This window comes from Ranitomeya imitator, chromosome 7 (genome assembly GCF_032444005.1).
Source record: "Ranitomeya imitator isolate aRanImi1 chromosome 7, aRanImi1.pri, whole genome shotgun sequence".
Classification (NCBI taxonomy): Eukaryota; Metazoa; Chordata; class Amphibia; order Anura; family Dendrobatidae; genus Ranitomeya; species Ranitomeya imitator.
Window position 1 is genome coordinate 190,882,633 of NC_091288.1, and position 25,843 is coordinate 190,908,475.

At 41.2% G+C, this 25,843-nt stretch overlaps 1 protein-coding gene across 1 annotated transcript in view; it reads left to right on the top strand.

The window, feature by feature from the left end:
• The window catches only part of FAM20C (FAM20C golgi associated secretory pathway kinase), a 170,503-nt gene that overhangs the window by 31,457 nt on the left and 113,203 nt on the right, over positions 1–25,843 (top strand). Inside the window, exon 3 of the mRNA XM_069734248.1 lies at positions 22,576–22,654. Within this exon, the coding sequence (XP_069590349.1) occupies positions 22,576–22,654 (79 nt within the window). The remainder of the gene's footprint in view (positions 1–22,575; positions 22,655–25,843) is intronic.

Genomic DNA, 25,843 nt, shown 5'->3' on the forward strand with positions numbered 1-25,843 from the left:
AATGCTATAGAGGCGCTGCAATGCTATAGAAGAGCAGCAATGCTATAGAGGAGCAGCAATGCTATAGAGGAGCAGCAATGCTGTAGAGGTGCAGCAATGCTATAGAGGCGCTGCAATGCTATAGAGGAGCAGCAATGCTATAGAGACGCAGCAATGCTATAGAGGAGCAGGAATGCTATAGAGGCGCAGCAATGCTGTAGAGGCGCAGCAATGCTATAGAGGAGCAGCAATGCTATAGAGGTGCAGCAATGCTGTAGAGGAGCAGGAATGCTGTAGAGGCGCAGCAATGCTGTAGAGGTGCAGCAATGCTATAGAGGAGCAGCAATGCTATAGAGGTGCAGCAATGCTATAGAGGAGCAGCAATGCTATAGAGGTGCAGCAATGCTATAGAGGAGCAGCAATGCTATAGAGGTGCAGCAATGCTATAGAGGAGCAGCAATGCTATAGAGGCACAGCAATGCTATAGAGGAGCAGCAATGCTATAGAGGCGCAGCAATGCTGTAGAGGCACAGCAATGCTAAAGAGGAGCAGCAATACTAAGTACAGAACTCCCAAACTTTCCTGTGTATACGCACTGGTTTACTACTACATCGCCGCCTGTATGTTGCTGTTTTCTGACTGTGGAGGGTTCACTTAGTTCAGCATCAGCAGATCTGTGTGTTTTGCTCACAGCGGCGAGGCTATATATAAGTGTAAAGCACACGTTTTGTAAGAGCCGGGTCTATTTAAATCCATTCCTCCTGTGTGGTTGGGTCAATGACTGAGTGTTTATAGGCCCCCGGTGTGGCTGGAGGGACGGTGGGAACGCTCACTCTCACTGGGCTCGGCAGCAAAAAGCGTATCCCTGGGAAAACGTGACAGTCAAAGATGGATTCAATTCTGTACAGAACGGGCCGAAGTGTAATAGCAAAATAAAGGGTCCATACAAGAGTGTGTCTCCTGTGGTGTGGGGGGAGGTTATGGACACTTGTTTTCAATCCCGTATACTCCAAAATAAGCTGATCACAGGTTGTCCCACTTGTAGGACCTTGTAGGACCTGGCAGATAGTGTTTAGTTTCCATGCAGCTCCCCCACAGGAGAAATAAAGTAGTGCATGATGAACATCAAAAACAATGGGATGTCCATGTAACACATGGATGTTCTAGGTCTTCAGTGAGAGTCTTCATCGCTGCTTTCTGTTTCTGCTAACGGAGGTTATAGATTTGGGGCCCGTTCGAAATCAGAATTCCCTAGTGGAAAAAGCAAGAAATCCCTTTAATAGTCTGTAAATATCACCAATATCTAATGGCGTCGGCTACAGATTCTCTGCCAAATTTAAAGGTCCTAGAATTGTTTCCTAATGATACCTCATGTATGAAGGTTGTGTCTTCCTCACTCCGGTGTTCGGGGTTTTTCTTTTATCCCAGTCAAAAAAACATACACAAAGGGTCCGATTCTTCATTTGTAGCTTTTTTCTCTTGTATTTGTTGACGTTTTTTGCGCCAAATTCTTTTTTTTTTTTTTTAATGTTTGCCATTGCAAATTTTGCACCATATGGCGAAATTAAAAAAATATTCCAACACGGGTCAAAGGGAAAGAATAAAGTGCTTTGGATTTTGCCCAGAAATTCATGAATTCCTTCAAAACGGCACATGGGGGTTCATGAATTTCTGCGCAAAATCAAAATTGCACTTTTTTTTTTCTCTTTGAACCGTGTTGCGACTTTTTAGCATTTTCGCGAAATGGGGCAAAATTTGGACCAAAATATCTGGCGTAGATAAAATTGCTCAGGGTAACAGGGAACTGGCGTATGTTTCCTAATAAATTGTGTGACTGATAGAAAAAAAAGTTGCAATTGATAAATCTGCCAAAAACATCTGGAAAACAAAAACACTGTCCAGAATGGCGAACATAAAAAAAAATAGTAAAAAATAAAATGTTGTCAAAAAAGGCAAAAGTAAATGACAAAATAGGTGTACATTAAAAACAGACAAAAATCACCAAAAACTAAAAAAAAAAAAAAATGCAAATGCAATAATGAATCAGTCATAACAAAAGTAAGTAGTAAATGTAAAAGTAGTAACCCATTGGGCTAAGAATTGTTCCAGATGTCCAAAAGATTCGTGTTAGAGGGGTATTCCCAGCTCCAAGAAAAAAATTCTCCATCTTCTCCATTCTGTCAGTGCGCAGAAATCGGACTGCACTTAGATGCCAAGATGATCGACTTGCATGGCCGAGTGAGATCCGAATATTGGATCAGACTAGATCCAATAGCGGCGATTTTTTTCTCTTTTTTTTTCCTTGGATTGCCTCAGTCCGAGAAAAAAAATCGGACATGTGCAACACCCCATAGCATAATAACTGGTCCGAATGCGATCCGATGATTTGTCGCATCACACTTGGACCAATAATACAGTTGTGTACAAAAAATTCCACTTGCCAAGGTAATTTTCACATCTTCACCTGAGATTAGGCACGGCTGATCCCTTGTGACCAGGAAGCAGCTGTAACTCCCAGGTCTCCATTGCAGGCAGCTCTTGCTTACTCCTAGTTACCTGGAGCTCTGATTTCCTTTTTTTCTTCCTCAGAGCTGCAGAGAAAATAATCCTTCACACCCAGCCTTAGGCCATGTTCACACGTTCAGTATTTGGTCAGTTTTTTACCTCAGTATTTATAAGCCAAAACCAGGAGTGAGTGATAAATACAGAAGTGGTGACGTGTTTCTATTAGGCCATGTTCACACGTTGAGTATTTCGTCAGTATTTTACCTCAGAATTTGTAAGCCAAAACCAGGAGTGGGTGATAAATACAGAAGTGGTGACGTGTTTCTATTAGGCCATGTTCACACGTTCAGTATTTGGTCAGTTTTTTACCTCAGTATTTATAAGCCAAAACCAGGAGTGGGTGATAAATACAGAAGTGGTGACGTGTTTCTATGATACTTTTCCTCTGATTGTTCCACTCCTGATTTTGGTTTACAAATCCAGAAACAACCGGAGACTAGACGGAGGTGGACATGACTTGGGGATGGGTGGACTGAGAACTCCTGCAGCTTTTGTTTGTATTGCGTTGTAGATTTTAAGCAAGAGTGTTGTTGCTTTAAGAGGAAATTTAGATGTTGTGTCTGGTGTATTACTGTGAGGAGAGTGGGGCTTATATAGGGGAGGCAACTCTGGCTCTCCCTCTTTCTCTCACAGGATGGACAGAAGGAAACATTACCCTCCCTCCCGCCCTGTTTATAATCTCTGTCCTTAATCTTTTTAATTATTGCTTGTATAATGATAAATGCTTTATTGTATTTTTGAATTTGTCATTGTATATCTTGTACCAGGTTCAATTGTATATTGGCTATAAAGAGTTATTATTTGCAGTAACCTTCTAAGCCCGCCCAAGGGAAGGGCCATCCTTCAGCCATCGTTCCCTGGAGGTTTCCTCCACAGGGGTTTTTTCCTCTCCTGAGCGCTGTAGGATGACTCTTTGTGAGTCGGGGGTTTGCCAAGTTTAGTCCCAATAATGCTTTTGCAGGGACTTCTAGTTTTTAAGTTTACAAAAATGATTTAATTATGAAAAAAAAAAGTGTCAAATGAGACTTGTATTTATAACCCGTCACGGCTATGTGGTTTAGGAGTCAGGTGGAAGTTGCAGACAAGTTAAGGTGGACTCATTTTAACTAATAGAGGATATAAAACCTCATGGTGGTGAGCAGGCTCGGCTTTGGTGGCCAGCCTCAAGGACGTTGTAACGGTAACATCAATCAGGGGCGGGCACAGTGGTTAAGCACAGGAGTGAAGATAATAGGGTCATTGGTGCCCTGAAAGTTTACTGGTTCTGTTTGAATGGCAAGCCAGTGCGTGCCGCCCCTTTATGGCTGTCTGTCCTGGTGCTGTATGTCAGACAGCTGGGGATATCACAGTACTTGTGAATCCCAATGTACTAGCACTCCACCTGACTCCTACTGTGATTATTTAATCCTGTGATTTGAATAAAAACTGTGGCCATTTTGACAACCAAAATAATGTGTTTTGTGTATTTATTTTAGTACCTAGGTTTACAGTAGTTATGGTGGTTTTAAGAAGGAGTGGGGTCCGTCCCATATCCAAAAGTCATGAGGTAAAAAAGTCACCAAATACTCAACGTGTGAACGTGGCCTAATAGAAACACGTCACCACTTCTGTATTTATCACCCACTCCTGGTTTTGGCTTATAAATACTGAGGTAAAAAACTGACCAAATACTGAACGTGTGAACATGGCTGCTGGTTTTGGCTTACAAATACTGAGGTAAAATACTGACCAAATACTGAACGTGTGAACATGGCTCCTGGTTTTGGCTTACAAATACTGAGGTAAAAAACTCATCAAATACTCAACATGTGCACGTGGCCTAATAGAAACACGTCACCACTTCTGTATTTATCACCCACTCCTGGTTTTGGCTTATAAATACTGAGTTAAAAAACTGACCAAATACTGAACGTGTGAACATGGCTGCTGTTTTTGGCTTACAAATATTGAGGTAAAATACTGACCAAATACTGAACGTGTGAACATGGCACCTGGTTTTGGCTTACAAATACTGAGGTAAAAAACTCATCAAATACTCAACATGTGCACGTGGCCTAATAAAAAAAGTCACCACTTCTGCATTTTTCACCCGCTCCTGGTTTTGGCTTACAAATACTGAGGTAAAATACTGACCGTGTGAGCATGGCCTTACTGATACTATCTAGTCGCCTCTGCTTACATACTCCATTTCTTCTCTCATTACCATATCAGCTCCTTTATTCTCAGATCGCTTTATGAGCGGGAAGCTACTGAGCACTGAAGTTGGACCAAAAATTCAGCAACAGGAAAAACAGCATGTGGGTCTTTATTACCTGAAAAATTAATACAATCTATATATTTAAATCACATACTATTATTAACGGATCTATAGCGCAGATACTCTTCTTATCACATACTCTTTTGAGTTTCCAATGCTTTTCTTGGGACATCCATTTTAAATTTGGTGGGGTGATGTTCGCCATGCCACCCTCACACCTTTTTGCTAAACTCTGTTATACTTTACTTGTCACTTCTTTGAAAGGTTTCGAGAGTGGAGAAAGTGGCAAATTATCGCTGAAAAATGATGTGTGCAAAACGTGGCATTTATTGAAAAAATTGGATTTGCCAGAATGAAAAATTTGGGGGGATTTGATTAGCGTGATGATGAGCGATCGTGCTCGTATAAGGTGCTATCCGAGCATGCTTGTGTCCTAATCGAGTGTTTTCCCCATGCTCGAAAAAAATGCTCAAGTCCCCGTGGCTCCATGTCTCATGGCTGTTCGAGAGCCGCAACACATGTAGGGATGGATGTCTGTTTGTTAGGCAATCCCTACATATTGTGCAGCTGTTGAACAGCCGCGAGACATGGAGCCGCTGGGATTTGAGCATGCCAAAAATACTTGATTAGGACACGAGAACGCTCGGATAACACCTTATCCGAGCCCGCTTGCTCATCACTATTAGCTGGACAGTCGGAGCTTCAAGTCCCCTTAGGGGACTAATACTGGGCTGGGAAGGGGTCAAAAGTAATAAAAGCTTATACTCACCTGTCCTAGGCTCCTTAGGTCCTTCTATCGCTCCTTGATGTGCATCATTCTACCATGGTGGAATAGGAGATTTTTAAGCTTTTTTTAAACTATTTCTTGGCCCTCCGTATGTATATTATGCTTTTGGGTCTCGAGAGACATTAGAGCTGAATAAATGTCTTTTCTCTGCATTTTTGATTCAGGTGAGTTTTATTCGGACCCAATCTTTTTTGCCGGCCAACTTGAGTGAATCTTATTTTGGGGAATTTTTTTTCATCCCTAATAATAATACATATTAATCTATTATAAATCGGAAACCACAGCTGCTTATAAAATGAGGAAGGAGGGGAGCGGGCATGGGGCGGGCGGCAGCGATTTGCTGGAAGATTACAAATAACTTCCAACCCTCGGCCCCTCTATTGAGCAAACAACATTGTTATCCCATTGAAAGGTGGGAAAGTGCCGTCTCCAAACTTGTTGTAAAACTTGGTGAAATATGGCATCATTGATTTGTTTATGGAGAATAGCGGCCATAAACCTGTTCGGATCCAGCAGATTAATGGCCGTCGTTGTGATGAATGAACAAGAGGGGCCTTTCAAACGCAATGAACAAAAGTGATGCGACTCCTGTAATGTTTCTTGCTGCTGGAATAAGAAGTAGTCTCCTCTCGGAAAAGCTCGGGAGTGACACTACTACTTCCTATCGTTTGCTTTGTCATTCCTGTGTATATAGGTTTATGCACAAATATGTGAAAGCCTGAGGCCTCTGCAAATGGAAAAAAAAATCTAAGAACTGGTTTTGTCTCTCTTGGCAAGAAGCAAATTGAAGAAATGAAATGTGAAAACTCACAGACAGTAATAGATGTAATATAATAACAAGATTTGCTAAAAATGTCCTACTTCAGAAACTATTTTATAAGTGGCTTAGCCACAAGGCAGAGTACCCATCCCCAAGACACTATGAAATCTTGCAAAACCCTGTACATACCTCAAGAACCATCCCTGGTTGGAGGCTTTAATGGATTGTCCAGCCCCAAAAGAACAACACAAATTGGGTTAAAAAGTAACATAAAACTATTCAGATATTGCTGTTTTGTTTTGTTTTTGTTTTTTGCAATTTCACCTCACTTGGAATGTTTTTTTTTTCATATTTTCCAGTATATCACATGATAAAATGGATGGTGTCTTGCAAAAATATATGTCGACCCGCAAAAAATGAGCCCACATATAAGTATATAGACCCCAAAATAAAAAAAGTTATGGCTCATGGAAGAAGAGGATGAGGCAAATGAATGTTTATAAACATAAAATTGCCATTTCAGGAAGGAGTTCAAGCGTAGCCATCACCAATCTGGGATTGCCCTTTTTATTCAATAAGAATGTCCATACCAATCTGGGGTTGTCCTTTTTATTTAATAACAGTGACCATCACTAATGTGGGGTTGCCATTTTAATTTAATAAGAGTGTCCATCACCAATGTGGGGTTGCCATTTTTATTTAATAAGAGTGTCCATCACTAATGTGGGGTTGCCCTTTTTATTTAATAACAGTGACCATCATCAATCTGGGGTTGCCCTTTTTATTTAATAACAGTGTCCATCAGCAATCTGGGGTTTCCCTTTTTATTTAATAAGAGTGTCCATCAGCAATCTGGGGTTTCCCTTTTTATTTAATAAGAGTGTCCAGCAAAAATCTGGGGTTTCCCTTTTTATTTAATAAGAGTGTCCATCACCAATCTGGGGTTGCCCTTTTGTTTAATAAGAGTGTCCATCACCAATCTGGGGATGCCCTTTTATTTAATGAGTGTGTCCATCACCAATCTGGGGTTGCCCTTTTTATTTAATAAGAGTGCCCATCACCAATCTGGAATTGCCATTTTATTTAATAATAGTGTCCATCACCAATCAGGGGTTGCCATTTCATTTAATAAGAGTCACCATCACCAATCTGGGGTCGCCCATTTTATTTAATAAGAGTGTCCATCATCAGTCTGGGATTGCCCTTTTTATTTAATAAGAGTATCCATCACCAATCTGCGGTTGCCCTTTTTTATTTAATAAGAGTGTCCATCACTAATTTGGGGTTGCCTTTTTTATTTAATAAGAGTATCCATCACCAATCTGGGGTTGCCCTTTTTATTTAATAAGAGTATCCATCACCAATCTGGGGTTGCCTGTTTTATGTAATAACAGTGTCCATCACCAACCTGGGGTTGTCCTTTTTATTTAATAAGAGTGCCCATCACCATTCTGGGATTGCCCTTTTTATTTAATAAGAGTATCCATCAACAATCTGGGTTTGCCATTTTTATTTAATAAGAGTGGCCATCACCACTCAGGGGTTGCCCTTTTTTTTAATAAAAGTGTCCATCACCAATCAGGGGGTTGACCTTTTTATTTAATAAGAGTATCCATCAACAATCTGGGTTTGCCCTTTTTATTTAATAAGAGTGGCCATCACCAATCTGGGGCTGCCCTTTTTATTCAATAAGAGTATCCATCACCAATCAGGGGTTGCCCTTTTTATTTAATAAAAGTGTCCATCACCAATCTGGGGCTGCCCTTTTTATTCAATAAGAGTATCCATCACCAATCTGGGGTTGCCATTTTTATTTAGTACAAGTGGCCAGCACCAGGTTTGGTATTTTACTAAAAATTACCCATTGGATTAATAAAAGTGCTCAGAAGTAACCCTAATGAACCAGTTTCTGGGTCGGCAGGTCCACTTCTGGTCCTGTGCCAGACACAGTAGAGCATCTCTCTTGTTGGCTGTGTATGAAGGGGGTTGTCTGACTGTTCGTTTCCATAGCTAAGCCACCCTCATTCTTAGTCTGTGCATCAGTTATGACACAGAAGGGGAGTGAAAAAAAGGGTCTTCTTTATTTTCGCCATTAACAGAACTGCTCCTGTCTAAGACTTATGTCTGGTACTGCAGCTCCGCTCCATAGAATTTAATACATCAGAGCTGCAGTACCAGACTAGGCAATTGGACAACATTGGTGCTGTTTGACCGAAAATAGTAAATCCTTTTTCTAATAATTGACAATCCCAATGACAATCTCAATGATTTACAGACTTTTCCCAATGTTCTGTCCAGGGCTGTGGAGTCAGTAAGCCAAACCTCCGACTCCGACTCCTCAATTTCCATGACTCCACCAAAATGGGTCCCAACTCCACGACTCCGACTCCACAGCCATGGTTCTGTTGAAAGAAAAATGGCCGTCAAAACATGGACCCAAATAGTAGTGCTTGTACAAAATTGTTGAACATTTAACTTTGCCCATAAATAGTGGTGCCTACAAGACAGTGGCAAACACATAAAGATGTATTAAGTATATAAGTTATCCCCTGTCAATAGGATAAAGGAGAACTTGCTGATCGCTGAGGATCTGACTGCTGGACCTCATAGATCTCAAGATCAAGGCTCTGCAGAGGTTCCTCTGAAAAGAGCGGTGGTCAAGCATCCACACCTCCAATCCATTAATTCTTATTGAGACTGGTAGCGGAGTACTTAGAGGATGAATGGAGAATGAATGGAGTGGAGATACATATGCTCGACTTCGGCCTCATTCTGATGAGGAGCCCCTTTCTCAGTATGGTTTGTGGTCCAGCAGTCTGCCTATACAACAGTGCCAACATCTAACTTTGGCACAGAAAAATACTTATTGTAGGGCCAGCCACAAATGCTCATAAACTAATGCCAACCAGATTCCATCCATATTGATCAATGACAAAGAAACATGGTAGCCCAAAATCATTGGATGGCAATTAAACTATTATTATTATTTTTTATTATTATAGCGCCATTTGTTCCATGGTGCTTTACATGTGAGGAGGGGTGTAGATAATAAAAACAAGTACAATAATCTTGAACAATACAAGTCACAACTGGTACAGGAGGAGAGAGGACCCTGCCCGCGAGAGCTCACAATCTACAAGGGATGGGTGAGGATACAGTAGGTGAGGATAGAGCTGGTCGTGCAGCGGTTTGGTCGTTCAGTGATTACTGTACGTTGTAGGCTTGCCGGAAGAGGTGGGTCTTCAGGTTCTTTTTGAAGGTTTCGATGGTAGGTGAGAGTCTGATATGTTGGGGTAGAGAGTTCCAGAGTAGGGGGATGCACGAGAGAAATCTTGTATATGATTGTGGGAAGAGGAGATAAGAGGGGAGTAGAGAAGGAGATCTTGTGAGGATCGGAGGTTGCGTGCAGGAAAGTCCCGGGAGACGAGGTCACAGATGTATGGAGGAGACAGGTTGTGGATGGCTTTGTATGTCATGGTTAGGGTTTTGTACTGGAGTCTCTGGGTAATGGGGAGCGAGTGAAGGGATTGACAGAGGGGGGAGGCCGGGGAATAGCAGAGGGACAGGTAGATTAGAAAGGGCAGCTGAGTTTAGAATAGATTGGAGGGGTGCGAGAGTGTTAGAGGGGAGGCCACAGAGCAGGAGGTTACAGTAGTCGAGGCGGGAGATGATGAGGGCATGGAGTAGGGTTTTTGCAGATTCTTGGTTTAGGAATGTACGGATCCGTGAAATATTTTTGAGTTGAAGGCGGCAGGAAGTGGAAAGGGCTTGGATATGTGGTTTGAAGGAGAGATCAGTGTCAAGGATTACCCCGAGACAGCGAGCTTATGGGACTGGGGAGAGTGGGCAGCTGTTTACTGTAATGGATACTTTCGTTGGGGTGGTCGTGTGAGATGGGGGAAAGACGATGAATTCTGTTTTGTCCATGTTAAGTTTTAAAAATCGAGTGGAGAAGAAGGATGAGATAGTGGACAGACATTGAGGGATTGAATGTTTTTGGAAAGTAAGTTGTAACTAAAGTTCGAATAGGAAAAACAGACATGGCATGACGATGTTGCTTTCATAACATTCCCTCATCCTGCTCCTCTTTGGTGCCAGTGCATTAGGTTGCAGCATTTAAGCACTGCCCGCATAGCTTTAAGGACAACTAAACTGTCAAGCAACCTTTCAGAATATGCTGTACTATATCTGGCCATTATATGACTTATATCCTACATTTTCACCAGTTTTCCTTTCTCTATCCTCTATCTTCTAATTTGCAATTGACTCTGAGCTGGTGGGAAGAAGCTATCTGCTGTAATGTCTTCAATATAAAGCACAGCATACAGAGAGGGATTCCTGCAAAAAAAAATATACAGCGGTACTGAGCTGTATAGATGTGACTCCAGCTCTAGGGATAGGTAAAAGACTTGTTAGAAAGCTCAGCGCGATCTTTCTGTGTCTCTCACATTCTGTTTTGCTCCTCACTTCCCCTGTCTATATATATAGTGGATGTAACATGACACCTCATTGTGTTTGTCAGTCCGTCTTGTGTTTAGTAATACAACGTTGAGCTGTTTTTATCAGAGTGGATTCTGAGTTTAGGAGGCAGACAGGAGGGAAAGAAGTGGCTCATAAGTGGAGAAATACTAGATTAGAAATATTCCAAAGATTCCGATATTCACTTGTACTACTAAGTTATGCAAAGTTTCATAATGGTACAGTTTCCATTTAATTGTGCAATCTCGTCTCTGATTCAATTAATATATGACACTTCTAGATATCTCCAAGGAGCGTCTCTATTGCCTTGAGCCTCAGTGAGATTCTGTATTAGATTGAGAGAGAATTCATTTCTCTAGCAACTGGCACCCAAGAAATCCTCAAAGGTGTCGGCAGGAGCTTTGCAGCGACCACAAAGGGACCGTCATCAAAGGGTTAAAAAACCAGCATTTTGATGGTTGCACTGGGTTTCGAAGCAGCTGGTTCAGATACCTCAAAAATCAATGATCTCCTGAGCCTCAGTAATATGGTTCCTCTCTGTAATAACCCTCAGAGGAGGCATTTTCTGGGGGTTGGAAATGCGATGCTAAGTAAAACGTTGCTATTAAGGAAATCTCATATGCTGCCTCCAAGTAATTTTTGGTCTATGTGTTGTCATAAAAAAAATGCTGCAAAATTATGATTATAATTATTTGCTGGTTATATAATCACATCACTATTTCCATGAACTGGATTTGGCTGAACTTGCAGAATGTATCATTCTAGAGAAGAAGAAGGGAAGTGTTGTGTGATACTTCTATCAAGCGCTGAGCAGATCTTTGTAAACTTTTCTAAACTCCAAACCTGTCTTTTCAGTACATCCCGGAAAGAACAAATACCAGTAGTATTCCTCGTCTGATTCTAGTCTAATTATAATGCCTTGGGCTCAAAGAAACAAGTTGTACATAGTATACGAGGAGATTACATCTGAAATTAGCCTGTTTGGCCAGGTATTAAAGATTTATTACCGATCATATTTAATAGGTATTTTGGCTGAGGTTGTACCTACTGCTAGTGTAGGATGCTCGGGGCTGAAAAACATTATCACTTTTGAGAAGTCTTCTTCAATATTGTATGTGTAAATGCAGCTCCATTGTATTCATAAACTAGATCAGTATGAACACAATTAAGGTCTTATTCAAGTTACAGTTCACCAAAAACTGCCAATTTTGGCCAAATCAAACATCTAAAGGCCTCATTCAGATGTTAGATTAGATTTTCTCGCATTCGATGAGTCGGATCAGAGTTGGATCAGAGCTGAATCAGAGTTAGATCAGAGTTAGATCAATGTTGGATCAGAGTTAGATCAGTGTTGGATTAGAGCTGGATCAGAGTTAGATCAGAGTTGGATTAGAGTTAGATCAATGTTGGATCAGAGTTAGATCAGTGTTGGATCAGAGCTGGATCAGAGTTAGATCAGAGTTGGATCAGGGCTGGATCAGAGCTGGATCACAGTTAGATCAATGTTGGATCAGAGTTAGATCAGCGTTGGATCAGAGCTGAATCAGAGCTGGATCAGAGTTAGATCAGAGTTGGATCAGAGCTGAATCAGAGCTGGATGAGAGCTGGATCAGAGCCGGATCAGAGTTAGATCAATGTTGGATCAGAGTTAGATCAGTGTTGGATCAGAGCTGAATCAGAGCTGGATCAGAGTTAGATCAGAGTTGGATCAGAGTTAGATCAATGTTGGATCAGAGACTTGATTCTGAGCTGGATGAGAGATGCATTAGAGTTGGATCAGAGTTGAATCAGAGCTGGATCAGAGTTGAATCAGAGCTGAATAAGATTTGGATCAGTGTTGAATCAGAGCTGAATGAGATTTGGATCAGTGTTGAATCAGAGCTGGATAAGAGTTAGAGTTGAATCAGAGCTGGATCAGATTTGGATCAGAGTTGGATCAGAGCTGGATCAGAGCTGGATCAGAGTTGGAGTTTCTCTTATGTGCCATTCTGTGAAAATGGGACCACACTCTGATATCATCCGATTGTGGTCCAGTTTTTTCACTGAACCATAGACTTGCATTGCCATTACTTGGATCGATTTTCTGCAGAATGTTTGTCTGTGGAAAATCGTGGACATGTGACTGGCCCCTAGAGTATCGCCGGTACGAGTGCTATCCGTGAAAACCATGGATAGCAATCTCATACTAAAATTGGACTTCTGAATGAGCCCTAACTTGTACAGAAGCCTAGTGACTCTACGTTGACACAATTGAAAAAAGATCTGGCAAATTGAGTTTTGATGCCCAATATTTTTATTCCCAGAAGCGTCTGAAAACAGCTTACTCCACTCTCCCCATTGAAAACACATGAACTGTTGGATAAAAAGAAGATCCTCAAGAATCCGTTTATCTTTATACACGGTGGCTTAGTGGTTAGCACTGTTGCTTTGCAACACTGGAGTCCTGGGTTGAAACTTCTCCAAGGAAAACATCTGCAAGGAGTTTGTATATTCTCCCCGTGTTTGTGTGGGTCTCTTCCCACACTCCAAAGACCATACTGATAAGGAATTTAGATTGTGCTCTCCTCCAAGAGGAAGACGGCTAGGTCACTAGTGCCGCCTATCGGAGGCATCTACTCCGAGCTTTGTTACAAGAGTCTTCTTCAAAGGAAAAAAGACCCCCATCCATAGATAGCTGATTTTAGGTTCTTACACCCTCTATATTGCAGAATAGGGTACAACTTAGATTGGTGAAAGGACATAAAGGGAGGTTTCTGGGTTTTTTTTAGTTAGATTTAATGGCTTAATGCTCAGGGTAGAGCAGAAAATACTTGTCTGGGTGAGATGCTTCTGACGGAGGTCTGGTGGGTACTGTTCCTCTCTGGGCAGTGTAATACGTTTCCAAATGAAGACTTCTAGGCCATTTAACTCTTATGAGGTATTGACAAGTAAGGTGCTGATCTTTCGGAACCACTTAGAAAAGTGTCCAGGATACTCAAGGAAGCAAATTATAACAGGTCGGACATGTTACACTCAAGTGTCTCGTAAAGATCTGAAGCTTGATCAACTCTGCATCTGGAAGATTTTATGTCGTAGGTGCCGAAAGCGTCAAACCGTCACCTCCACATCACAGATTGTATTTTTCATCTAGCTGACTTTTACGTCCTTTCTCTATAACGTGATAAATCATTCCAGGCTATCTAAAGTCAGGTGAGAAAAGCAACTGTCCTGTTCTGTTGCAGCCAACGGAGCTGCTCCATAATTTAAGACTTCCAGATAGTCATGTCACCTTCAAGAGAAAAAACTACACCACAAATCACAAAATTACCTACATGGAATTTTTTACAAAAACTCACAAACTAGTTGTCGACTAGCATCAGCGTCCGGATCGGTCCTATTCCATAGTGTTATAGACCAACGTTCCCGCCCGTTAACTCCCCCATTTAGCTTCTTCTTGAACAATTTAATGCATGACCACAGGCTGTGGTGGAACAGACTCACACCTTTAGATGTCACATATCATTACGCGTCTAAAGCTTCCGTCTATCCCTGGCCTTTAACAACTTCAATGTCACGCTCCATAGACATCAATGTCACACTAAGAAGACAGCGGAAATTGATACTCTTGCATGTCAGCAGCACAAAATTTTCACTTTCTTTTCTAGGAAGTATAAAAAGAAAAGCAAAAAAACGTTGTTCCTCATATGTCGACGTTTTTTACAAATTACAACATACGTGTCAAATAACACGAAATGCTGCTGCATGAAGAGGCAACTTTTTATCGTTAGTCAAAGGCGTCGGTCTTTTCCTAAAAAAAAAAAGCATCAAAAAGTGATATAATTTATTAATGTAGTTTAGTTATATAATTACTTTGGTCTATTCACCCTCCTCATCATCCTGACCGTGGATCATTCAAATCCTCATCACACAATATTTAATAAGGTGATGACGAGAGTGATAATCAATCAGATAATTAAGCGGATTGTGATACATTTGTAATGATGAGAAACTGATGAAGTTGATCAATAGCCTCGTAAATCGATGGCATCATCATCATTATGAAAAATTCGTAAACATCATTCATGACGTGAAACTGTGATAATAACAATGATGATATCCTGATCAATTCGTCATCCTAGCGGTCAATTAATCATCATCATTACTATCAATTTTTCTCAATCAATATAAATGAATATTATGATCACGATCAACAATTCATAACCATTATCACTATCGTATTATCATAATCCTCCATTAATCGCAATAATTATAATCCTCATTCTACTAACCCCATATTCATCATCATCATCCTCCTCATCATTATGATCACTCACGTCTACACCAGCGATGCCTAACCTGCGGCCCGCCAAGACATTCTGTGCGGCTCCCGGGCATCTCTGACTCCTCTGTGTTGGGCATAGCTGCCCTCACTATTTGGTCACCTTGACTCCTTTTTTCTGGAGGGCTATATAGGGGAGCAGAGGACCCTTTCATGTCTACGATAATGGAGAGGGAGCCCTCTTTATTACTTATTATTGGGAGTGGTAAAATCACAAAATTTGCCACTGGTCTGAAAAAGCTTGATCTGCGCCAATTATTATGCTTTTTATCAATTTATCACATTCATCATCAGAGAATGGAATATTATGATCATTGTCAACAATTTATTGTCATCATCAGTAGTGTCAACTCATCATCATCGTCATCACCTATATCACTATTAATCCATCATCCTTGTTAACATAATCAGTTATCACAACTTTCATCAACTCATCTTCATCGTCATCATCCATTTATTACAATTATCATACAATTGCATATCAATATCAAGAAATCATAAATCCTAATCATTATTACCCTCAACTTATCATCATTACCTATTCATCTCAGTCCTCATTTTATGATCCTCCTCATCATCAGTTATGATGATCATCACCCATCCATCACCATCATCTACACAACTCATTATCATTACTATCAATTTATCGCAATCATTATCAACAATTCATAATCATCGTCTATAACACGATCAACTCATTTCACTCATCCTTAATCATCGGCTACAATTTTCATCCACATCCTTATTGTCGGTAGTCCATCATCAATATTATCAACTTTGTCACCATCCATTGAGCCCAATCATTAAAATTGAATGTCAACATCATTATCAATAATTCATAATCACCATTACTGTCAACTCATCATCATAATCATTATTTTCTTATCTCTTCATATAAATGTTCCTCATCATTATTATGATCCTCATCATCATCATCAGTGTCCTCTAAGCTATTGGATTCCCTAATCTCTGTCCCAGTTCACCCAGCGTCCCCCACATTATGAACACAAAAGTGGTTGTTAATGAGTTAGTATATGAAATATTAATGATGCAGCCATATTACCATCTAAATTATGGATTTTGCATGTTTCCTGTCATCGTTAAATTGATTAATCCCACGATGTGACCTGAAGGTGCATTCTTTCGAGACGTGTGCTCCTCCGCTTCCTGCTGCCGTCACGCGGGTTTCAACACTTCTACTATTTCCTTCTTTGCAGTTGGCCTAAGTATCGAGTTCACTCAACTGGGAAGTCTGAAAATAAGCAAGATCACCGAAGTACAACCCTCCCACCGCTGCACTAACATCTCCCCGTTACCTCTCCTACAAGACACCTAAATGGCCTTCATTTTCTAATTATTTCCTCTTTTCCTATGAGGAGATTCTGAAAATGTAATTGAAGACATAGGTCAATAGAAGCAGCGATCCACAGGAGACCAGCCCGTAATGAATCAGTAATTAAAGCGGCCAGACTTAAGTGGAAGAAAACCTATATTACTAGTTGTAGGCCCCGCAGTCCATTCTTCTTGGTATAGAAGCCCAAGGAGAAGGTAGATATCTAAATTTTTGCAGACAATAAATTGATAGATTGAGTTTACTTGGGGAAAAAAAAAAGTAGTAAGACAACATAATGCTGCCAAAAATGTTTCGACGAAGAATGGCATTTAGCTCAGGACTTCACAGCTGGTTGAGCATTATGGGAGATTGAGGTCAACAGCGGCTGACGTGCTGAAGGCTTGGTTCCTTGCTTCAGGCAGTCAATCATATGACAAGAAGCTTTAACCCAATATACTGTACAGTACGTTGCATTAGTTTTAGGTCCTCTCTTGTAGAACATCGAATCTAAATTCATAATATTTTAATTTTTTACACCGATCGGATATTTTTGACCCAACCAAAGAATAGGTCATCAATAGAGTTAAAGGAGGTATCTAGAACTTTACAAAAAACAAAAAATGTACCTAAACACTAACAGGCAGGTAGTTGCTACTTACCTGCCTGTTGTGTCCGGCGCTGTTCTTTCCCGACACAGAGAGGTCACAGACCGCTCTTGCCAGGGATTCAGAAGCCTCTGCTGACGTCACGTCTACAGAGCGGAGGCTTATTTTCTGGTTCACTCTGTCAACGGGGTGGGACTTCTGAGGTCATTCTGATTGACAGTCGGATCCCCGCTGCCTAACTGGGTGAGCTAGCTGTCAGTCAGAATGACCTCGGAAGTCCCTCCCCATCACATCAGCAGAGGCAGCTGACTCCCTGGCAGGAGCGGTCTGTGACAGGCAGGTAAGTTGCAATTGCCTGCCTGTTAGTGTTTTTATTACAGATGCATGTTTTTTTTTTTTTTGTAAACTCCCAGATACCCTCTTTAAGCAAAAACTGTTTGTAGGACCCTGTTCCGGTGGCCACGTCAGTACGCCATGGCCACCAGGGTTGCAAACCTTCCAGTAATTCCAGGACAGTAAGTAAAAAAATTGAAGGCGTCTGAGATATTTTTGAAGCTGAGGAATCTTATACAGATTATTTTTAAAGTAATTTTCATCATCTTACAGTTTCCAGTATATGCAGCTGATTTCTTATCAAAATTCTGGGCTGTGGACATGAATCACTTATAGTCATAATGATTTATTGTGGTTTACCAATGTGTTCATAAAAAAAAAAAATATTGTCTTTCTGTGATTTTTTGGTATGCTGTCCAGAAAAAAATGAAAAGTCAAGTTAGGTACCCTGATGGTCACAAGACCAGAGCACTCCTACTACTTATGGCATCCTTGGCACTTCTTCTGATTAGCAGACCCTCGAGACATCACACATGCATCGTAATGACGTCGCTGGTTCTACTAATCAGAAGAAGCTAAGATAGTAGGAGGTTCGCAGTGCTCTGGTCCGGTGGCTATAGACTACTGATGTGGCCAACGAACCAGGGTTCCGAAAATCTTTTTGTTTAACTATATTTATGACCTATTTTTGGTTAGGTAATAAATCTCAGATCAGTGGGGGTCCGATAACTCCACAGATCAGCTATTACCAGGTATTGCATGTGAACTGCGGAGTGGCCGTTCTATGGGAGATGAGCTATAGTACTCAAGAATAAGCACTACGTAGTGGAGGGAGCTACGGTGTACTTATACCATATACCGTGTATTTCAGGAGGCCACAGCCCAAGGAATCACATGATTGGTGGAGGTGGCACCTGTCAGACCTTCCACTAATATGATATTGGTGACCTATCCAACCACTTTAAATACATTTTGTTGGATCTATGATTTGATTGGTTAGCTTTACATCCAATCATATGTAAAATTCTACTTCTGGATCCCATATTGTAATGTTCTAATTCCTGTAGAGTTCATAAAAGAATTCTCTTTCTAAGGCTACAGTCAGAGAGGCATAGATTATCTCATCCGAGAGAATCTGATCGATTATGAAAATGAAATTCTGATCAAACTCTAAGTAGAATTTCTTCAGAGTGTGATCATAGAGTGATCTAATTCTTCTCCATCTTCTCCATTCTCTGTGTTTGTGAAAATAGGACTGAGTTGTCATGTACTGGGAACTAGAACTTTTATCTTTCAGCGATATAGTCGTAAAAGGGCTTGATTTTTTTGGGATGAGTTATATTTGTCAGTGGAATCATTTTGGGATACACGTGACTAAGTAATTAGCAATCTTTTGTTAACTCTTTATTGGTCGGAATATAAACAAAACCGCCACTGTTTTTCTTTTTTTACATTATAAATGTTATGCTTTTCACTGTGCTGTTCAAATAAAGAGTTAATGGGGTTGTCCAGGCTTGGGACTCAAATCTGCAGTCATTCTTTGTGCATGCTGCCAGGATTCTCCGGCACTGGGAGGGGGCAGGCGCGTGACTGCAAGTATGCGATCTGCATACATGTAGACACATGCCGACTAGATGTGTGCAGTCTTGCTTAATACAAGTGAATTGACTGAGACCAGACATGATTAGTTGGAATGTGAACTGTAGTATGCAAATCACATAATTGTGGTCCCATGGCCGCCCGCTCCCGGTGCTGGTATCGGAGAATCCTTGGGTATGTGCAGATGATCCAGAAATGGCAGCTCTTTGCATGCATGTGTATGTTCGCTGCGCCCAAAGCGCTGCCTTCTATTGAATGCAGGTTAAATCCGCATGTGTTCACTGAACCGTGCAGATTCACTGCGTCCAATACATTGTATGGGCAAAATTTATCTTGAGGAGACTCGCATCTCCGCAAGAGAAATTGACATGCTGCGGTCTGGAAAGACCCCACCTTTGGCATGTTCTGATAGGTCAATGTTTATGATAGGCTCAAAGGCCATTGTTAGCAACCAATGACACCCTGTTTCAATAGTGCAATCGCAGGGTGTCAATGGTTGCTGGCAGTGAAAGGCTGACAGAGGAAGACATCTCCCTCTGTCAAGCTCCTCAAATGCCACTGGTAGTATGGCATCTGAGGGTTTAAAGTGCTGCTTTGTTGCCTGCACAGCCAGCAGGAGATCAGCCACTTCCAGCTATGAAGGGCATGCACAGAGGAAGGCTGCACAAGTACAGCTCCTATGCCTGTGCCATCTCTGTGAAATACACTTACCGTAATTTTTGATTGTCTGTTGCAATATGTTTACGCTATATGTGTTTATATGTGTGGCCATCCAGTGGTAGTCATTAGGGATGAGCGGACCCATGGATGTTCGGGTTAAGTCCAAAGTATCGGAACTTGAACCTGAGCCCGAACTCCATAGAACAAAATGAGAACCCGGACTTTGGTGCTGTAAAATGGTTGTAGTAAGGGCTTGGAGTAAGTTCTCTCTCTATTCGAACACTAAAATGGACTTCTGGGACAAGTTCGTGTTTGAAGTTCAGCATCGGACACTAGGTGTCCGGCATTCACCATGAACTGTAAAGTTTGGGTTTGCTCAGCTATAGTAGTTATGTAATCTGCAGCCTGTTATGGGTTTTGCTTGCACGCCACCAATACACATTGAATGCATCATAACAAACACTGGACTCTAAACAATATTTGCGGAAAGTAAGGGTGGACAGATGAGTACCCAGAATGCAAATATGAAACTCCTTCTGCCAATCTTCTACAGCCTCAATTTTTTTCTGCACAGACATTTTGGTTTGTTCCCCGATGCCTTGAGAAAGAACAAATCCATACATTATTCATGTAAGGACTCTCTTTTGCATACAGTACCTGGTGCCAAGAGTCTAGTGATTGCTTCCTCCAGACGAGTGCCAAAAGTCAGCAACCGCCAAAGCTTCAGAGTCACAGAAGAACATATGTCAAGATTAAATAAGGTTGTTCTCCTGTGTCCAATTCTCTTTAAGAACATATTCCTCTTAAGGAGAATGCAAACTCTTTACAATAGAAGTAGGTAGTATCTTTTTTCCACATCCGACCAAACCTGAGGGGAGACCAAGGTCCACCATTACCCTTCAGCTCTCTTGAAAACTGCATAGAGGAAGCAGTAATAAGACATGAGGAGCATACCGGACTTAATGATATCAATTCCATGTTGGCCCTTGTTCATTAGGGGGCTTAAAGCCAGTTCTGCCAAATAATAAGGCATTGGTATAATAAATGGCACATGTTATAGACTTTGCATTGGATTCAAGAGTTGGAAATCAGGCTTCCGTTAGTGACTTATTGGTTGAATAGTTGAGATTTTGCCAAGGATATTGTAAATGTTGAAAAGATTTAGCAAAAAAAAGGCAGAAAAGTAAAACTCTACAATGTATATATTTGTATATCCTGTATTATCAGCTGAGTATGGTGATGTTAACTATCATTGTAATCCTGCCTCTGATGATAATGAAACACCTGAAAAGTCTTAGGTAAAGAACAAGGAGTATAAGTCTAAGATATCCCAAGCGATTGATGGCCCTGTTATAGGTTTTGCATGGGAGACAGGAGTTGGAAATTAGGCTTCCATTAGGGACTTATTGGTTGAATAGATGAGATTTTGCAAATGATATTGAAAATGTTGAAAAGATTTTGCAAAAAAGGTTAAAAAGTCAAACTCTACAGGCACTGTATGTGAAGAGAGATAGGTGTCACTGTGCATACTGCGGTCGGTGATGTAAAACCAGAGTGTTTTTTTCCTCCAGCATGCTAAGTGCAGAGAGGGTTAATAGGAACCTATGTTATGGGCTAGTTTTAATCGACTCCACATGCAGAGTGCTGACAGGACCTGTGTGAGGTCAAGGTCATGTGACACATAGGTGTTAAATACGTGGCCATGAGAGTCAGTGTGTGTCTTGGGAGAGCAGGAACTCCCACATGGCTCCTGGAGGAGCTAAGGACTGTGCGGGATAACTGCAGGTGAACCCTGCAGGTAAAGGACTCTGTGCTACTTTATTTGTTTTGTTTACCGTTATGCCAGCAAGGTTCTATTTTGCTGAACCCTGCCAAGGTTTATGCTATCCACAATAAACCAGCAGGTCATCTAATATGTAAAAAAAAAATGCATTTGACATTAAAAAAAAAAACTAATTGAAAGAGTAAGTCATTTTCTGATGACATATTTCATTTAAAAGGGACGTTCAACTAGTATTTTGAGGAAGAAAACTATCTATTATTTTGGCTTATCCATGTATCGTTAGATCCACCAGACCTGGGAGAGACAATGATTGCTTGAACAACACTTGTTCAAGGAACGCATTCTGCATATGAAACCGGATAATTATGTTTTAAGCTACGTAATCATCGGTAATGATAGTTTTTGTGAGAATAAACACCACTTTTCAAGAAAATCAGCTGGTGAAGTCAGCAGGTTAGACTTAGTAGAAGGCATGTTTTAGCCGGTAATCAAAGTGTGCTTTTCATGTGTAACGCAGCCTGGGTAATTCGGCATGAGAAGTGTCTGGAAACATAACATTACAGGAGGCTTGTAATGAGCTGCTTAGTAAATGATGGAGGCCCGATCCAATCCATGATCTGGCGCTGGTGCGATACACCGATAACTTGTGTTGAATGCAATGGGCATTAAAGTGAGCAATGAGATATCATAGAATCCTAGAATGTTAGAATCGGAACTCTAACAACTAACTACCTAAGCTACTTCAATGCCCTGCACATGGGATGAGCAACATGGTGAATCTAAAGAACTACGAAGAAAAACAGGTCCATCAAGACCAACCTATTATACCACAGCGTCAATCCATACGTAGTCAAAACCACACTTGCCTAAGCATTTTCTGAGTCATCTGGCCCCAAGGCTGTGGAACTATCTTGAGTATTCACAGGAGATGTGAGCAGTCATGCACCCCTAAGATGGGGCCTGCCCCTCAGTTGTCTACTAACATTACCGAGTGAAGCATCCTCAATGGTTTCAACGGCCTACCAGATAGTCAAGCTCTTGGCAGTCAACTAGGATGTCACAATACCTTGAGCGATGAAAATAATATGAATAATTTCATTTTTTTTGTGTTTTCTAGCAATGAAATCTGGAGGTACCCAACTCAAGCTCATTCTGACATTCCAAAATTACGGACAAGCACTTTTCAAGCCAATGAAGTAAGCAAAGAACTTTTCTGTTGCAGTGATATACCGCTGTTGTTTTGTTCCTCATTTCCACTAGTGGGATATAGCCCTCAAAATGGGTATACAAATTACAGAAGCATTGTATAATAGAAGGCTGGCAGCACATAAAAGGGCTTTGTGCTAGCCATACCATCTAGCAGATTTCATGGGGACACTGGCGGCCTTCACCCTTTCACCCCTATACAGGTATCGGGAGTCTGTGGACTGGTTGCTGGCTGGTGGAGTGGGTTGGCAGAAAATATTCAAAAAGTCATTTAAGCATCAAGAGGTCAGGTAGGAACAAAAATAACAGGCAATAGAGTAGTAAAAACACAAGCTAAGGTCCATAACTGGATATCACATGAAAGATCATGACAGCAGAGGTGCTAGGACTGAACCAGGGTCAGGTTAAACCTATAACTGGCACTGGAAGTTGAGAACTAGTTTAATTAGTGTAACGTAATGACCCCGCCCAAGGCTCAGAGCAGAGAGATAACTAGACACAATATGAAGAATTAACCCTCAAACTCACTGAACAGTAGCTGAATAATGTGAATATTAAAAGTTAAAGGGATTGCCTCATCTCATGAAACAAACCTTTTAAAGGTGTTGAGGACATGGTTTTGGGGAATTTCCTAACTTATAAGTACGAGTATTCTCCTTTTTGTCATCCATTTGTTAGTTTAGCCTTTCTCACAAACTGCACGACATTGAAGACATCATTTTGTGACAATCGCTAGTATATAAGTAAAATAAGTTCTGTTCCTACACTTGTTAATACATTCTACCCTCCCAGACTGCACTGCTCTCCTGTCCTCATGGCCGCTGATGGAGGAGCATGTGACCAGACCTCCTCCAATTGAAAAACGCTCTACATAAGAAAGCCGTTTTCCAATTGGAGGAGACTAATGGACAGGTCTGGTCACATGCTCCTCCATGAGCGGCCATTTTGAGAACAGGAGAGCAGTGCAGTCTGGGGAGGAAGAATGTATTAACAAGTTTAGGAGGAGAACTTATTAGGCTTAAATATTAGTGATTGTCACAAAATTATGTCTTCAACACATTTAAAAGAAAGGTTGAAGGTGGATATACCCTTTAAGATCTCAGAAGTGTAACTCGAAATTCCTGTGCTCCAATCAGTAGGATAAAATTATTCCACGCTCTGAATTATAATAGTGCCATTGGGTACTGGAAAGTATGTGCTCTTAGATGTATATTTAGACTCCGACTTCCTGGATTACTGGTTCACGGGAAGTTCAGGAGACGTTTCTTAAGCTTTGCTTCCACATTCTGTGCCCTGGGCATTTTTGTTTAGCATATCTCTAAGGTCCTTGGCATGGAAAGTTGTGAACGTGTTTCTGAATGCAGTTCTTCACAGCTTCCTGTGAGATCCTCAGCTGCAGGCCATGACCATACTGTGTTCCACCTGTTCCGTGGCATCGGAAAGGCCTAATAATACTGATTAATTCAGTTGTTTCTGTTATTATTACCCGTCCTTGTACTAGTGGTATTCTGATAGTCTGGTTGCTAATGAGATAGTTCCTATCAACAATGGGTTGCTAACCAGAAATTCCCTAGCAACCAGTCTGACATTACTCAGGGCTATAGTTCAAGGTATAGATTGCACTGAATAAGAGAACAAATAGACTCGTCGTAGGTCAAATCAGTGACTCTATGTTATAGACATGCCCTTTAAGGGGTTATTCCTGTATTTATAAATGTGCATTTTTGGATAATGCTTGTAAAAATTAGCACTTTTGTAAGTTACCATTTTTTGCCATTCTCGAGATAATTGACAATTTTCTTTCCTTGTGTATACAGTTCATTGCCTAGAAGGCCGACTATTGAGTTTGTAAGCACTGCATCAAAGCCAGCTGGGATCACTGTAACCCACTTGAATCTCCTAATACCGGTCAGCTTCATCCTAGTGTTTACAAGCTACACAGCCGTGGTGGTCTGTCTCCTAGGCAACAAGCTGTAAACAAAAGAAAAGAAAATTGTTAATATCTCGAAAACGGCTGCAAATTTAAAAAAAAAAACAGTAAATTGCAAATGTGCTTGTTTTTACAGTCACTATCCAGCAGTGATCATCTATGAAGATGGGAATCGCCCTTTAAGTAGCTGTTGGCTATCAATATGACGCTACTGGCTACTTCAATGATATTTGGAATAGTGTTTGTATTGTAAGAGTATTATTTATGATCGGGCCGTACATCCATAACATTCTTCTGACCCAAGTCATCCTTTAGAATAGTTAGAATTGATTCCTATGAGGGACACTTCCATATTTTCACAATCATCCATAGTGAAGTACAATGCCGGTAATAGATGTAGCCATACACTTTATTCATTCCAAGGTTCTTCTTCCTTCCAGTGCTCTAGAGTTAATCGTCTTGACTCTTGAGGGTATTCCTCTTCCTCAAAGGGATCTATTATTTTAATCCTGACTGCCAGCTATACTAGCTCTACCACACAGTCAGATCATTTCTGGTGGAACGTATGTGAACCCCTGAGTATGATCCCATAAACATAGAATATATTGGCTTATAGCTACTGTTCAATGATTCCTTCCAGTTTTTCGTTCCATCCATTGGGACTTCAATGAAGACATATATGTCTAGATCGGAATTTTATAAGAATAATCACAGAAGTGGTGCTTAAATTACAGATTCTGGTGCATAAGTTGTAGCCTGGTCTATCGGACAGAATACCTCAGGCCTTAAAGGGAACCTGTCACCCCCAAAATGGAAGGTGAGCTAAGCCAACCAGCATCAGGGGCTTATCTACAGCATTCTGTAATGCTGTAGATAAGCCCCAGATGTATCCTGAAAGATGAGAAAAAGAGGTTAGATTATACTTACCCAGGGGCGGCCCCGGTCCGGTTCTGGTCCGATGGGCATCGTGGTCCGGTCAGGCGCCTCCCATCTTCTTATGATGGCGTCCTCTTCTGGTCTTCACACTGCGGCTCTGGCGCAGGCGTACTTTGTCTGCCCTGTTGAGGGCAGAGCAAAGTACTGCAGTGCGCAGGCGCTGGGCCTCTCTGACCTTTCCCGACCGTGACGCCCATCGGACCAGAACCGGACCGGGACCGCTCCTGAGTGAGTATAATCTAACCTCTTTTTCTTATCTTTCAGGATACATCGGGGGCTTATCTACAGCATTACAGAATGCTGTAGATAAGCC